Below are 14,649 nucleotides of genomic sequence, written 5' to 3'. Positions count from 1 at the left end.
GACACGATATCAGAGCACGGGCTGAAGCCGGATACTGAAAAGATTGCGGCAATCCAGAACGTGCAGCGGCCACGTGACAAGAAAGCGGTGCTCAGGTTTCTTGGATTCATCAACTTCTTAGGCAAGTTCATACCGAACTTATCAGCACGGATGGCAGCATTACGAAATGTGATAAGGAAGGACATGGAGTTTGCCTGGACTCCACGCCACCAAGAAGAGTGGCTGGATCTAAAGCACCAATTGATGGCAGTTCCAACGCTGGCATTCTTCGACCCAACGAAACCCACAAAGATCTCCACTGACGCCAGTCAACATGGAATTGATGCGCTACTTCTTCAACAGAATGACCAATTTAACTGGGTCCCAGTGGCATACGTATCTAGAGTGATGACCACCACAGAGTGCAGGTTTGCACAGATAGGGAGGGAGTGCCTGGGACTGATCACAGGCATAACAAAATTCCACCACTATGTATACGGCCTTCCCACGTTCCTAGTGGAGACTGATCATTGACTACTGGTCAACATAATTGACAAGAATCTCAATATGACACCGCGCAATAATGCATGATGAAGTTGAGGTGGTATGACTTAACACTAGTCTACACTCCTGGGAAGGACCTAATCATAGCTGACACCCTGTCCCGAGCCATTGACGCTGACACTTTCCCTCCGGCATCCATTAACGATGTAGAAGCTCATGCACAGTTGTGCAGAGACACTCTCCTGGCATCAGATGAGAGGCTGCAGCAAATTTGGCTGGCTATACGAGAAGATGCGACCTTGCTGCAGGTCATGCACAACCTTCAGCATGGCTGGTCAAGAGGGCGGTACCCATAGTTCCAAAACGTCAAAACTGAACTGTCAGTGGAGGATGGCGTAATACTATGAAATGACAGAATCAGACATGCTCCGCAGGATTCACGAGGGACATCTTGGAATCGAGAAGTGCAAAAGAAGAGCACGGCAATCCATGACTGGCCTGGGATAAATGAGGTCATAACAAACATGGTACTCACATGTGACACGTGTCAAAAACATCAACCGGCACAAGGCAAGGAGCCACTCCAGCAGCATGAGATGGCTAAGTCAGCTTGGGACAAAGTTGGCATAGATTGGTTTCACTCCATGGGTCGAAGCTATGTTCTTATCATTGATTACTACTCCAACTTTCCAGAAGTAATGAAACTCCCAGATCTCACATCCGCAACAGTTATCAAAGCCTTCAAGGAAACCTTCTCGAGGCATGGCATCCCACAAACAGTCATGTCCGACAATGGTCCTTGCTTTGCAAGCTGGGAGTGGACGGAATTCTCCAAGAAATACAACTTTAAGCATGTGGCTTCGAGTCCACACTTTCCCCAATCCAACGGCAGGGTAGAGAAAGGTGTACGCATCATTAAGCAACTCATAAACAAGGCCACTGACTCGAATTCCGACATACACTTGGCTCTATTATCATATCGGTCATCACCGTTGTGCTCAGGGCTATCACCGGCTCAAATGCTCTTCAATCGAGATGTGATTACGCTTCAGCAATCCGGATCACTTGCAAGTGCTGCGCCACCAACGTCACACACAAAAGCAGCACTATGACCAACATGCCAAATTGCTGCATCCGTTAGCGATCAATGACATGACATGGTTCGCCTGCGACACCCTGGTAGAGGATGATCCAACACGGCAACGTGCTACGACGCGTCTCGCCACGATCGTACATTGTAAAGTCCGATAAGGGTGTGCTGCTCAGATGCAATCGACGAGACCTGCTGAAGGTTCCACCTCATCAACCTGTCTTTGCGACATTAGATCTGCAGGACTCGATCATGCGACGTCCCATGACACCATCAGCCAGTGACCAGATGGACATTAACACTCGGTCTCCACTTAGGAGATCGACCCAAATCAGACGAGCGCCCAACCGTCTCAACTTGTGAACATTGAACTGATGCAATCATTGCTTTCTGTAATGTATTTGTGCATGACACCAACTGTGTTTGTTCCATTCAGTTACAACACTGCAACTATGTAAAAAAATAACAAAGAGAAAGGGGGGTGTAGTGATCTTTACATGGGTATGTACAGAAGGGGTTGATGGGAAAGATCACTAGGGGGCAGCACCAACGGGTATAAAAGGAGAAGCAAGCAGCCCTCCGGTTTCTTTGGCTGATTAGACTGTGAGGAGAGCAGAAACAGATTTAGCTCAGGGCTGCTAGTGTGGTCAGGCCTAGTTGTCGTATGTAAAAGTTGTAACCTTTCTACTAGTAAAATTCTTAAAGTAAGAACTCACGCAGTTGTTAAGTTCTGTTATTCAATAAACCTTACATAAACTTCCGGACGACTTCGAGCCTCTGCTGTAACTGGATTGAGTAGCACATGTTACCTACCACACAGGTAACAAAACAATTAATATAGCAGTAAAAACAGTGTTTTTCAAACATTTTTGCCCGGAATCCATTTTTGCCAACTGGCCATCCTTCAGGACCCACACTGGCAGACCTTGGTGACCCATTCCAGCTGACCTTTGCGACCCATTTTCACTGACCTTTAATGCGACAGGCTTGGTCCTCATGATGTCACTTTGCTATTCAATGTTACATTTCTGATAATGACTTCCACTGATGATTTAAGATCTCACTGCATCCGTTGAAAAGATAGAGAGGCTTTTCCTCGAACTCATCATGCTTAGTCTTCAAATGTCTTTGAAGTTTTGAGGGCTTTAAACTTTATTTTGCCAGTGCTTCCCTGCATATCACACATGAACTTTGAATTCCGATTTGCAGTGCAACAATAACCCAGACCTCAAGTAATCAGCTTTATGCTGCTTTGTTCGTGTTTTCAGCTTCTTCTTCATGGGTTGCTCACCAAAGGCCCATGAATTCACACCAGCACTGCTGGCAACTACAAAATGGAAGAATTGCTCTCACGCCCAGAACACGTGATGTCAACATATGGGGCACATGACCTGCACTCTGCCGTCGCTTCCGGTGGGAGGGCTCCCTCATTTGCTGAAAAAGGCTGGCCCTGGTCAGCGTGCTGACGTCAAAAGGAGGCAGTCCACCCCACTGTGCTCTGGGCCTGCGCACTGCTTGATCCAGAACGCATGCATGGGATGGCTGGCAGTCTCAAAAGTCTGTCGTTGCCAGCATTTTAAAAGCTGGTTGCGGCAGTTAAGCGTTCCCCGACGATCGGGAACGTCGTGACCAAATGCCACAACCCACCCACGGGTCGCGACCCTGAGTTTGAAAATCCTTGATAAAGAGCACTGATGCTAATACTGACCTCTGGGAAACAGCATTCACTGTCTCCCTATAGTCTGGAATAACTGCTCACCACTACCTTCTGGCTTCTGCCCGTTAACCAATTTTGTATCAAATCTGTCACTGTCCCTTTAATACTTTAATTTTACTTACCCAGTCCATTGTGTGAGAGCTCAAATAGAGATCAACCTTTTCACTTCTCTGGAGAGCAACTCTTTAATCTAGTGTTAAAACGTTTTCATTATTCACTGAGCAAAGAAAAGGGTATTTTTTGCAAAACTCAAATACAATAATATTGGGAGCAAGCACACCCCTGAAGTGTTTTAAAATACAAATGAAAAGAGCATCCAGCATAGGTAATCTTACTTGAATTAAATACTGGTCTATTATTGAGCAAATTGATCACTCTCATGAAGAAAAATGACCAAACCACAGACAGGCAAATGACCTCCAATTTACTTTCTAATTTAAAATGAAACACTCAGTTTCTTAAATAGCAGTAAAGGCAAAAGTCTAAACTGAAGAAACAAAGAAATTCAACTAATTACTGGCGCTTTAAACCAAAGTTACTTGTTGATAATTCAATGTGATCACACAAAAATGAGCATACTCGTTAAATATAGACTTCTGTGGAGATATATAGAACTATATGGATTGTGCAGGTTCTGTACACATATCTCCAAAACTTATCTGAAGCAAACACAAACTATACTTAATTCAGAGGCCAAACCATATTGTACAAAATTACACAATTCACTGTTCCAAGAGTACTATTGAAGCATCACTATAAAAGTTTGTGAAGTGCAGTTACAGATCTTTTTAAAGTTTTAAAAAGTTAACTTTTTTCAGCTTCGATACTAATAAAAGAGGCCAGAGTTGGAGAAAGGCAAAGCGCAATGATGGCTGCAGATAGTTAAATAGGGAGCAGTGTCTTGGAGGAATTTAACTAAATCATGAGAATTTTACATGTGAGGCACTGGTCAGCAAGGACACTGTGATACAGAAACTTGTTGCAGGTTAGGAAAGGATATGAGCAGCAGAATTTGGATGAGCTCATTTACGGAGAATGGAAAATGAGACCTGTCAGGACGGCATTGGAACAGTAGAGCCTGGAGACAAAAGCACAGATGAGGTATTCAACAGTGGTTATGCTTGATTACACAGTAACAAAAGCAGAAGTGAAGTGGACAGTTTCTGATAAATGTAAATGTCACCACAGGACCATAGGCTGCTTCCCCTTTTGAGAGCTGACCGGTGGTAATTTAACCGGTGGGTCAACACACCTCAGGCGAGGCCTTCATGAATAACCTCAGCCGATAGGGGAATTGAACCAACGCTGTTGGCATCGCTCTGCATCATGAACCAACTGCCCAGCTAATTGAGCTAACCGACCCCCACAATTTCTGATACACGATACAATTTCTGATACATAGTATGGATTAAGAAACTCCGCTTCGGGCCCAATAGATCACCGAGGCTGCAAGCAGTTGGGCTGTCTGAGACAGCTCCCAAGAAAATGAAATTGGTGACGAGACCGAAACACATCTGCTTTTGTTTTCCCAATGCTTTAATTGGAGGAAATTACAGCTCGTCCATGACCAAGCAACTTTTTTTATTTGTTCTTGTGATGTGGGTGTCGCTGTCCGGATCAGCTTTTGTTGCCCATCCCTAATTGCCCTTGAACAGAGTGGCTTGCTAGACCATTTCAAATGAGGCAACACAGGAGATAGTGGATGGGTTAAGTGAGGTGACGATGACTGACCACTGTAACATTAGATTATATTATACAACAAAGATTACTGCAGGAACTAAAATTAATTCATTTGCAGGACACACTTTGTTGAATCCTCCTTCAAGGGTTCCACGTTACTTTCCTGACTTCAAAAGGGCACCTTGCAAACACTTGTTTGTTAGATTAAATATTATATTTTAAAACATAGCTATTAAGTTTACTACATTGGACCCCTCCAATTGGCAGTTCATTACTGATATGAGACATGCCAAAGTCATGCTAATTTTTCCTGGGTCACCAATTTACAAGTGTTCCCATGCCCATTTAATTCCCCAGATCTCCTGGCACATGTTCACATACTCCAACAAGTTTACTGTTCCCAACACTATCAGCTTTACAAGTGCTCCCAGATTTCCCCTGCATACAATCACCCAACATTCCCCATACCAGATCTCCAGGGTTCAGCCCTGCAATTTCCCCACTGTTGCTATGTGCAGTTCCTGCAATTTAGCAAGAGGAATATTTCCTGCAACTAACTCCACGTGTCCTGACACATTAGGATTCCAATTTAAAGTCCACCAATACATCTACATCCAATTATAGCATTTTGAGACATTTGTTAGTGCTATCCTCAAGTTATGCAAAAATGAACTCCTTTATTGGACTGAATCTGCGTTTTCCAGGATTAAATAGTCAATGAAAGGGTTTGACAGTTAAGTACTTTTTATCTTCAGATACTGTGCATGTATAATTAATGGCTCATCAAGTGCAATTAAATCTCTCTTTTTAAAGTGTCATGTGAATTGAGTAAGCAAACATTTTAAAAGGTCAGATTCAAAAATGGCCTTACGCAATTTCTTCCGTGACTCTCCAAACCATAGCTAATTAACTTAAATGGCCCAAGCAGAATTTCAGGGTCTACAACTTTTTCCATTCTCTTTTAGCACAGTAAAAAGTAATTTACATTCCAATTATTACATATTGGTACGAGGTTGAATCAAAACTGGATTTAAAAAAACTGATTTTAAAAGATGATGCAGAAGCTGAAGAGTAGAAAGGAAAATCATTCCCTTTTCCGTCATCTGAATCAGTCATCTTCCAAAAATTCCAAAAGAAAAGTTAATCACCCTCCATTGATCAATCATTCTTTCAGGCTTTAGCAGTACTGCCCATGATTTCATACACCACAACTAGAGTCACTGGTTTACAGTAATGTTGGTCAAATTCCACTTTATTACTGTAAGAGACCAGAAATTTAAAAATAGAATTTGGGATTATGATTCATTATTTCCCACATCTGTAGCCACCATATTTCAAAGTGGGTTGACTTGCCTAAACTTGGAGATAATGCAAAAGTTTCAATTAATGTTTGACATTTTAATTATCATGTACATCTACAATTTACTGAAGGCAGGTAGGCTTCCACATTAGTGGGCTTAAAATTCACTAACATGATTCCTACTCCATATCAATTAACCAAAGAATGCATGTCATTGTATTCAAATAAGAATAGCCATATGTGCTGCCTTACGTCTGACTCCATTAGATGTACCAACACTAAATTAGAGAAAAACATATACCTTAATCATCAACATTAAAATTAAAATTCAAAGCATCAATTTCATGGAAGGACTTATATTAAGAGTTGGAAACTTTTTTTAATTAATTGGATTTTACTTAATGGATTGGTCTCTTATTAATCCAAGACGACTCCTTTGCTATCCAATTAATTTTGCAAAATTTAAATCAATTATATTAAGCCTAAAGTAAACCTGTGGTCAGTGTGTTAGAGATTGTACAGATAAGGAAAATCACGGTGCTGGCCCAAGCAGTCTCAGCCATGCAAGAGACAAGAGTGCAACGTTTATCAGTTACAAGCGCCTTTGAGACATCACAAAATTATGAAAGGCACAACAGGTTTGTGCTTTCCTTTAGACAGAATTCACCTGGCTACAGAGGTTTAAAAAAATATTCAACCTGGGTTGCAGTGATTCATGACTATCCACTGCACATGGGAAGTGATCTGGACGACCATTAGCCTATTTACTGACTATAAATAGTGAGTAAATAGTTAATGGCTCATCAAGTGCAATTAAATCTCTCTTTTTAAAGTGTCATGTGAATTGAGTAAGCAAACATTTTAAAAGGTCAGATTCAAAAATAGCCTTACGCAATTTCTTCCTCCAAACCATAGCTAATTAACTTAAATGGCCCAAGCAGAATTTCAGGATCTACAACTTTTTCCGTTCTCTTTTAGCACAAAGTAAAAAGTAATTTACATTCCAATTATTACACATTGGTACGAGGTTGAATCAAACCCGGATTTTATTGAACTGATTTTAAGAAACAATGCAAAAGCTGAAGAGTAGAAAGGAAAATCATTTCCTTTTCCATCATCTGAATCAGTCATCTTCCAAAAATTCCAACAGAAAAGTTAAGAATAACTAATGCAGTGAAGTCTTGGACAGTAGTTACCAGTCCCCCAAAACATGATTCTAACACAGTATCTTCAGGAAAGAGAAAATGGGGCTGGGGGGGAATGAAAGTGGGGGAAAGTCTTTAATAGTTGAACTTTTCAATGCCAATTTTGCTCCCTTTTTACAGGCACTGAGCATCTTCTAATGATTCACTCAAATGGCCAATCTTCATGTGTTACCCTCAGCAACAAATGCCAGGTTCGTTTTTATTTTTAATGGGAATATCGGAATGGAAACAGATTACAACATACTATGATCCGGTCCTCAGGTGGCATGTTGGCATGAGGAAAGATGCAGAGGAAGCCATTTTTGAGATCATGCTAGAGACTTCCCTACAAATCAATGAATGTCACAGACGGACTTCAGTTTTGTGTGGTCAGCAGAGAGACAAGGCTGATTGGCTTTGCAAGCTACCACAGCCAGATGGAGAGAGATGGCCTTTATTGAAAGAGACACATTCTGCAGTATCTACGGTTACCAGGAAATTCATCCTAACATGGCAAGAGGGGAAGAATCATCGGGACAGACTTTATTGCTGGTAGTAGATTTAGGAAACTCTAGAAACGAAGTGCCTGCAAATGGTCACTTGATGTTACTACTTGGCAAACTGTGGAAAAATGAACCCATTGGAAGGGATCGACTGTGGATTGCTTGCAAGGACAGTAATTCCGTAAAAAGTGCAATATGCGATAAGTATAAAAGGAGAACATTTCTTCCTGCAAGTTAAAGTACAAGCTGTCTACAAAAAATAGTATTTAGTCAACAGTGTTTGTCATTGACAGCAAAAGTTTTAAAACATGAAATCTTGTCATATTATCCTTTGCAGCTATTGACTGGAAACTCAAATCTCCCCCTCCCTCCCCCCACCTGTTCCACCTCAAGTTATGAGTTTCTAAAGAGATCGTAACAGCGGCTGTATGTTTTCGATCAGAAACTCTGTGCAACTTAATGTAATGGAGGTGGGCAGTCAATTGACCTTATACACATCACATCCCAGCAGTTGTGGGGCTGAGGGATGGGGGAGGAAAACAGAGTCCATAAACAGGGGTCACAGTCTGAGGATACAGGGTAGACCATTTAGGACTGAGATGGCAAGAATGTTTTTCACCCAGAGAGTGGCGTGCCTATGGAATTTGCTGCCACAGAAAACAGTTGAGGCGAAAACATTATGTTTTCAAGAAAAAGTTAGATATAGTTCTTGGGGCAAAAGGGATCAACGGATATGGGGTGGGAAGGCAGGAACAGATTATTGAGTTGGATGATCAGCCATGATCATAATGAATGGCAAAGCAGGCTTGAAGGGTCAAATGGCTTACTCCTGCTCTTATTTTCTATGTTTCTGTGAATGTCAAAGGGAAGTGGTTAAGTCTCTCTTGTTGGAAATGGTCATTGCCTGGCACTGTGTGGCACAAATGTTACTTGCTATTTATTACATTTATCAGTCCAAACCTACTGCTTCATTCTTTGCAAATTGCATATGCAACTGAATATATGCAAATACCACTTAGGATAGGGGGAAGGTCATTGATGAAGCAGCTACAATTACTGGACCCAAGCCATTACACCTGGAGGATCGCCTGCAGTTATGTCCCTGGACTAGGATGGTTGGTATCCAAATTCCTTTAGCCTAGATATTACTCTAGCCTGTGGAGTTTTCCCAAGGTTTCCACTGACTGAAATTTTACTTGGGCTTCTTGAAACCACCTACAGTCAAATGCTACCTTGATGTCAAGAGCAGTCTCACTTGTTGTTAGCATATTTGACCATGTTTGGACCAAGTCTGTAATGAGGTCTGAAGAAGGGTGATAACGGCAGAATGCAAACTGAACATTGGTGAGCAAAGTGCCATATGACAGCTCTGCCAATGACAATTTCCATTACTTTGTTGCTGATGGTGTGGTAAAAGGCTGGATTGGAATTGTCCTGCTTTTTGTGGATAGAATACAACCAACACAATTTTCCACTTTTGTTTGGCAGGTGACAGGTAGTCTATTATAGGCCATTTCAGATAGCAGCTAAGAGTTAATCACATTATTGCAGATCTGGAATTACAGATCAGACAAACTAAGTAAGTCCGACAAGGATATTAGTGAACCAGGTGAGTTTTTGTTTTAATGGCAATCCGATTGTTTCAAGTACATTATTAATGATACTAACTTTGTGTTCTAGATTTATCTATTATCAATTTAAATTCCCCAGCTGCAAGGTGGGATTTAAATACATGTCTCCACATCATAAGTTCAGACCTCTGGATTACTAGCCCAGTAACATAGGCATTTGAGAATAGATTAGATAGGTGAATACAGGCAGAAGAGATAAAACGCAACAAAGACTGGTTGTGTCAGCCTATTACAGTGTTGCAATTCCCAATAGATTGCCAATCAGTCATGACAGCAAATAGAAAGCATTAAAGCAGCAGGCATATTCTCTAGCGTTACAAAAAAATTGCAATTCTTTCCAAAATGCCTGAAACAGCAATCAAGATCACCCATTCCAATGAAAAATAGGAAAGTGTAATTATTAAGGAGGCAGTATCAAAGACATTTAGATAAATACGGATAAAATGATGCCGAGTCAACATGTATTTGTGAATGAGAAATTGCATTTGACAAATTTATTGGAGTACTTGAGGATGTAACAAACATGGGTGATAACCAGTAGCTGTAGCGCATTTAGATTTCAAAAGGTATTAGAAAAGGTGCCACATGAATAGTAACTGCAGAAGAGCTCATGGTGTGTGGGTGTATTTTAACATAGGTAAAGGATTGTCTAACCAGCAGGAAACAGAGGCTGGATAAATGGATAATTTTGACGTTGGCAAACTGGAACTAGTGGAGTGCCACAGGATCTCAACCATTTATGATGTATAATAATGGTTTTGTGAAAGGATTGAGCTTATTGTTGCCAAATCTGCAGATATGAAGGTGGGTAGGAAAGCAAATTGTGAGGAGGATACAATCTGTCAAGAGATATTGATAAGTTAACTGACTGGGTAAAAATTTGTCAGTTGGAGTATAGTGTGGAAAAATATGTTATCCATTTTGCAGGAAGAAAAGCAGAATATAATTTAAATACTGTGAGACAGAACACAACAGTATAGAGGGGTGTCAATGCTCTATCTCAAAAGGTTAACATGCCGGCACAGCTAATTAGGTTTGCATTTATTACAGTAGGAAGTCTTGCTGCAACCGTAGAGGACTTTGAGACACAGCTGGAGTACTGTGTAGCTTTGGTCCCCTTCATATTTGCATTGGGAAGCAATTCTTCACTAGGGTGGTTGTTGGGATGAAAGGGTTTTCTTACAAGGAAAGTTTGAGCAGGTTGGGCCTAAACTCATTTGAGTTTAAAAGAATGAGAAATCTTGTTGGAACATACAAGATTCTGTGCAGGTTGAATAGGTTGGATACTGAGATGATGTTTTCTCTCATAGGAGAAGCAGCCCTCCAAAGACATACAAGGAGAAAATCTTCTCAGGGTCGGTACTCTTTGGAATTCTGTAGAGCAGTAAGATTGGTTTGCTGAATATATTCAAGTTGGACAGAGTTTTGATTGACAAGTCAGTGAAGGGTTAGGCTATCAGATCAGCCATGATCTTATTGAATGGGGCAACAGGTTCATTGGGCTGAATGGCCTATGGCAAATAAGATGCACAAACACCAGACAATAGTTTGCTCAGTTAGTCTCACAACTGGCCAAACTTGTCACTGACTTTAGAGTTTCAATACACATCTTTAATTGAACTAGGTCACCACAAATCTATTTAAGTGGATGTTCCCCAAGCTGATGATCCAGACAACTTGCTTCTCAAGTGAAAATATCAACCTGATCCTTTAAAATTACTCCATCGTCTGCCCAACTGTACAGTATGCATGAAATTGCATTGCAATAACGTAGTCCCCACACACACCCCCCAAAAAAAAGCCTCGCTGAGAAATAGAGTGCAACAAAGAAACACATCAGGTGCGAAAGGAGTACTATTCCATTTAAAATACCCAATCAACTCTTGATCATAGAATTTACAGTGCAGAAGGAGGCCATTCGGCCCATCGAGTCTGCACCGGCTCCTGGAAAGAGCACCCTACCCAAGGTTTAACACCTCCACCCTATCCCCATAACCCAGTAACACCACCCAACACTAAGGGCAATTTTGGACACTAAGGGCAATTTATCATGTCCAATCCACCTAACTTGCACATCTTTGGACTGTGGGAGGAAACCGGAGCACCCAGAAGAAACCCACGCACACACGGGGAGGATGTGCAGACTCCGCACAGACAGTGACCCAAGCCGGAATCGAACCTGGGACCCTAGGGGAGTAAAGCATATCTTAACCACAAACATTTATGTCAAAGCCTTTGTTCGCTTCCGTACAGGCACCTAATCAAACAGTTAACACATATTCCTCTCCATTTCAGAAGGCATCACTATTGCGGATCACTTAAATCATTTCGCTTTAGGAATTTTAAATTCCAGCAATCACAACTGTTTAGACCGTGACAAAAAATCCCCTTCACCTGGGAGGCGAATCAAACAAAGCAGCAACAACAGAAACTTCCCTCGGAAGGGACAGAGAATACAAAAGGCAGAAGTTGTCGGGAAGGAGCAACAGCTGAGGCCGGCTCCCCAGGCACGGGGCCTACCCAGCTTTCCGCTCCCCTCCTCCTGAACAACCCTCTCCCTAACCGGCGGCCCATTGTTTCCACGACCGTTCCTCTCTCTCTCGGGCTACCCTTCGGCACCCAGCCGCCCACAGCGGGATTGCCGGCCGCATCGCCGCCACGCCCTTCCCCGCGCCCCCCAAACAATAAACGGCGAGAGACCGACTTACTGACCCGCTGCTGCAGCCATTCTAACCGCCTGGAGTGACGGCAACGCGGCCTCCCCTTCACCCCCACGCTGCCGCCGGCTCGGCAACAGCCAATCAGCAACCAGGTGCGCGTGCCCCGCGCGTCCCCGAGGCGGCTCGGCTCCCTGTGTGCGCGCGCGCGCATGACCCGGCCCGGCGCGCTCCCGCTGCCGGGTGGGATGAGGCGCCTGGGGTTCGGCTCCCTCTCTGTGCACGCGCGCACGCCTGGGAGGGACTCAGCGCAACTTGCCCCCGCTAACTTTAGGGCAAATTCACAACTCGACAACTCGTCCCCACAGCTCACATTTCCTGCTGAAAATGGGGGAGCGAAATTGTCGTTACACCGCTGTCACTAGCGCCCTCAACAAGTTGGACTCAAATGGTTCCAAACATCGGAGGCCTTTTGGTCAGTCATTTGTTTTTACAGCACAGAAAGAGACCCTTGGGTGCATCCTGTCTTTGCCACCGAGCACTTATCCTAATCACATTTTCCAGCATTTGGGCCTGTAGCCTTATATGCTCTGGTATTTCAAGTGTTCATCCAAATGCTTCTTAAAGGTTGTGAGCCCCCCCCCCCCCCCCCCTTCAACTACCCTTTCAGGCAGTGAGTTCCCGATTCCCACCACCCTCTGGGTTAATTTTTTTCTCTCAAAACCCCTCTAAATCTCCTGCCCCTTACCTTAAATCTATGTCCCTGGTTATTGACACCTCCACTAAGGGGAAATGTTTCTTCCTATCTACGTTTTTCAATTTTGTACACCTCAATCAGGTTGCCCCTCAGCCTTTTCTGCCTATGCAGTCTCTCTTCATAGCTGAAACGCTCCAGTCCAGGCAACATCCTGGTGAATCACCTCTGCACCCTTTCTAGTGCAATCACATCATTCCTAAAGTGTGGCAACCAGGGGCAGAACGGTGGAGCAGTGGTTAGCATTGCTGCCTCACAGCGCTGAGGTCCCAGGTTCGATCCCGGCTCTGGGTCACTGTCCGTGTGGAGTTTGCACATACTCCCCGTGTTTGCGTGAGTTTCACCCCCACAACCCAAAAAAGATGTGCAGGGTAGGTGGATTGGCCATGCTAAATTGCCCCTTAATTGGAAAAAATTAATTGGGTACTCTAAATTTATAAAAAAAGTGTGGCAACCAGAATTATACACAGTAATCTAGCTGTAGCCTAACGAGCGTTTTATACAGCACCATTTTAACCTCCCTGCTCTTATATGCTATGTCTTGGCTAATAAAAGCGGGTGTCCCATATGCCTTCATAACCACCTTATCTATCTGCCACTGCCTTCAGTTACCTGTAGACCCCAAGATTTTCAGGTCCTGTGTACTTCATAGTATTTTACCATTCAGTGTGTATTCTTGTTAGTCCTCCCAAAATGCGTCACTTCACACTTTTCAGGATTAAATTCCATTTGCCACTGTTTTGCCCAGCTGACTGTCATGTTCGGTATACTGGTATAACACTGGCTGCAACTGGATGCAGCTTAGATCAAAAAGATACTCCAGACTTTGAAGTTAGTTCAATCAGGTTTATTGAACGAATAGCACAGTTAGCAGAGTTGTCTGTGAGTTCAACTCTCTGCTAACTTAAGTGTGGTTACTCTGACTGAACCAGACTATCTTTAGCCATGTAGTGGAGGTGTGAGATTGTAACAATACCCTTAACGGACTCTCTAGATGTTTAATAGTGGAAAGAGGTGGAGTGTGAGTGTCTCGTGTCTTTTATAGTCAGATCCCACCCCGAGTGTCCTGCCTGCTTATTGGTCATGTCCTGTTCTCTGTGTCCATGTCTGTGCCTGTCTGTAAACCATTATGTGTGTGTCTGCATATCATGACACCTCCCCTTTTTTATGTTTCGATGACCTATGTGAATGTATTTACAAGAATAGGCCAATCTTAACATATATACATGCAATGGATGTGAACATATGTACATGTGAAAACAGCTGTCCAATGCAAGAACACAGAACATAGGAAACAGAACAAATGTTCATAAGTCCAGTCTCTGTTGCTTGCGTCTGATCCTTGTCGACCGCCGGAGAGGTGGTGGTGGAGAGGACAGTGCCTTGATGGGCGGGATTGAAGCCCGTCTGGTGGCTTCGTGAGTCAAGGTATCAGGAGGTGGCAAAACAACAGAAGGAAATGGAGAAGAATGGTTGCGGGCAGGCAACTTTGCGCAATGCCCATCTGTTTCGTCGCACAACAGAATCATCAGCCAGATGCGCAACATACGAGCGGGGGGGGGCAGCCTGTCGAACAACGACAGCTGGAGCTGACCAGCCTCCATCAGGGATCTTGATCCGAACAGTGTCTGACGGGGATAACATGGGCAA

General features: G+C 43.2%; 1 protein-coding gene across 2 annotated transcripts in view; it reads right to left on the bottom strand.

Moving 5' to 3' along the window:
• Nucleotides 1-12,380, bottom strand: part of kbtbd8 (kelch repeat and BTB (POZ) domain containing 8) — a 47,959-nt gene extending 35,579 nt beyond the window's left edge. Inside the window, exon 1 of one of the 2 annotated variants that reach the window (XM_038810600.1) lies at nt 12,301-12,380. Coding sequence is in view for 1 of the 2 variants with exons in the window: in XM_038810599.1 (XP_038666527.1) it covers nt 12,301-12,316 (16 nt within the window). In the remaining variant the exon portion in view is untranslated. The remainder of the gene's footprint in view (nt 1-12,300) is intronic. The other variant, XM_038810599.1, reaches the window with a different exon arrangement.
• Between the last annotated feature and the right edge of the window lie 2,269 nt (nt 12,381-14,649).

The sequence above is a fragment of the Scyliorhinus canicula genome, chromosome 11 (genome assembly GCF_902713615.1).
Source record: "Scyliorhinus canicula chromosome 11, sScyCan1.1, whole genome shotgun sequence".
Lineage (NCBI taxonomy): Eukaryota > Metazoa > Chordata > Chondrichthyes > Carcharhiniformes > Scyliorhinidae > Scyliorhinus > Scyliorhinus canicula.
The sequence above is the reverse complement of the archived record's forward strand: the minus strand, read 5'-3'. Positions and strand labels throughout refer to the sequence as shown.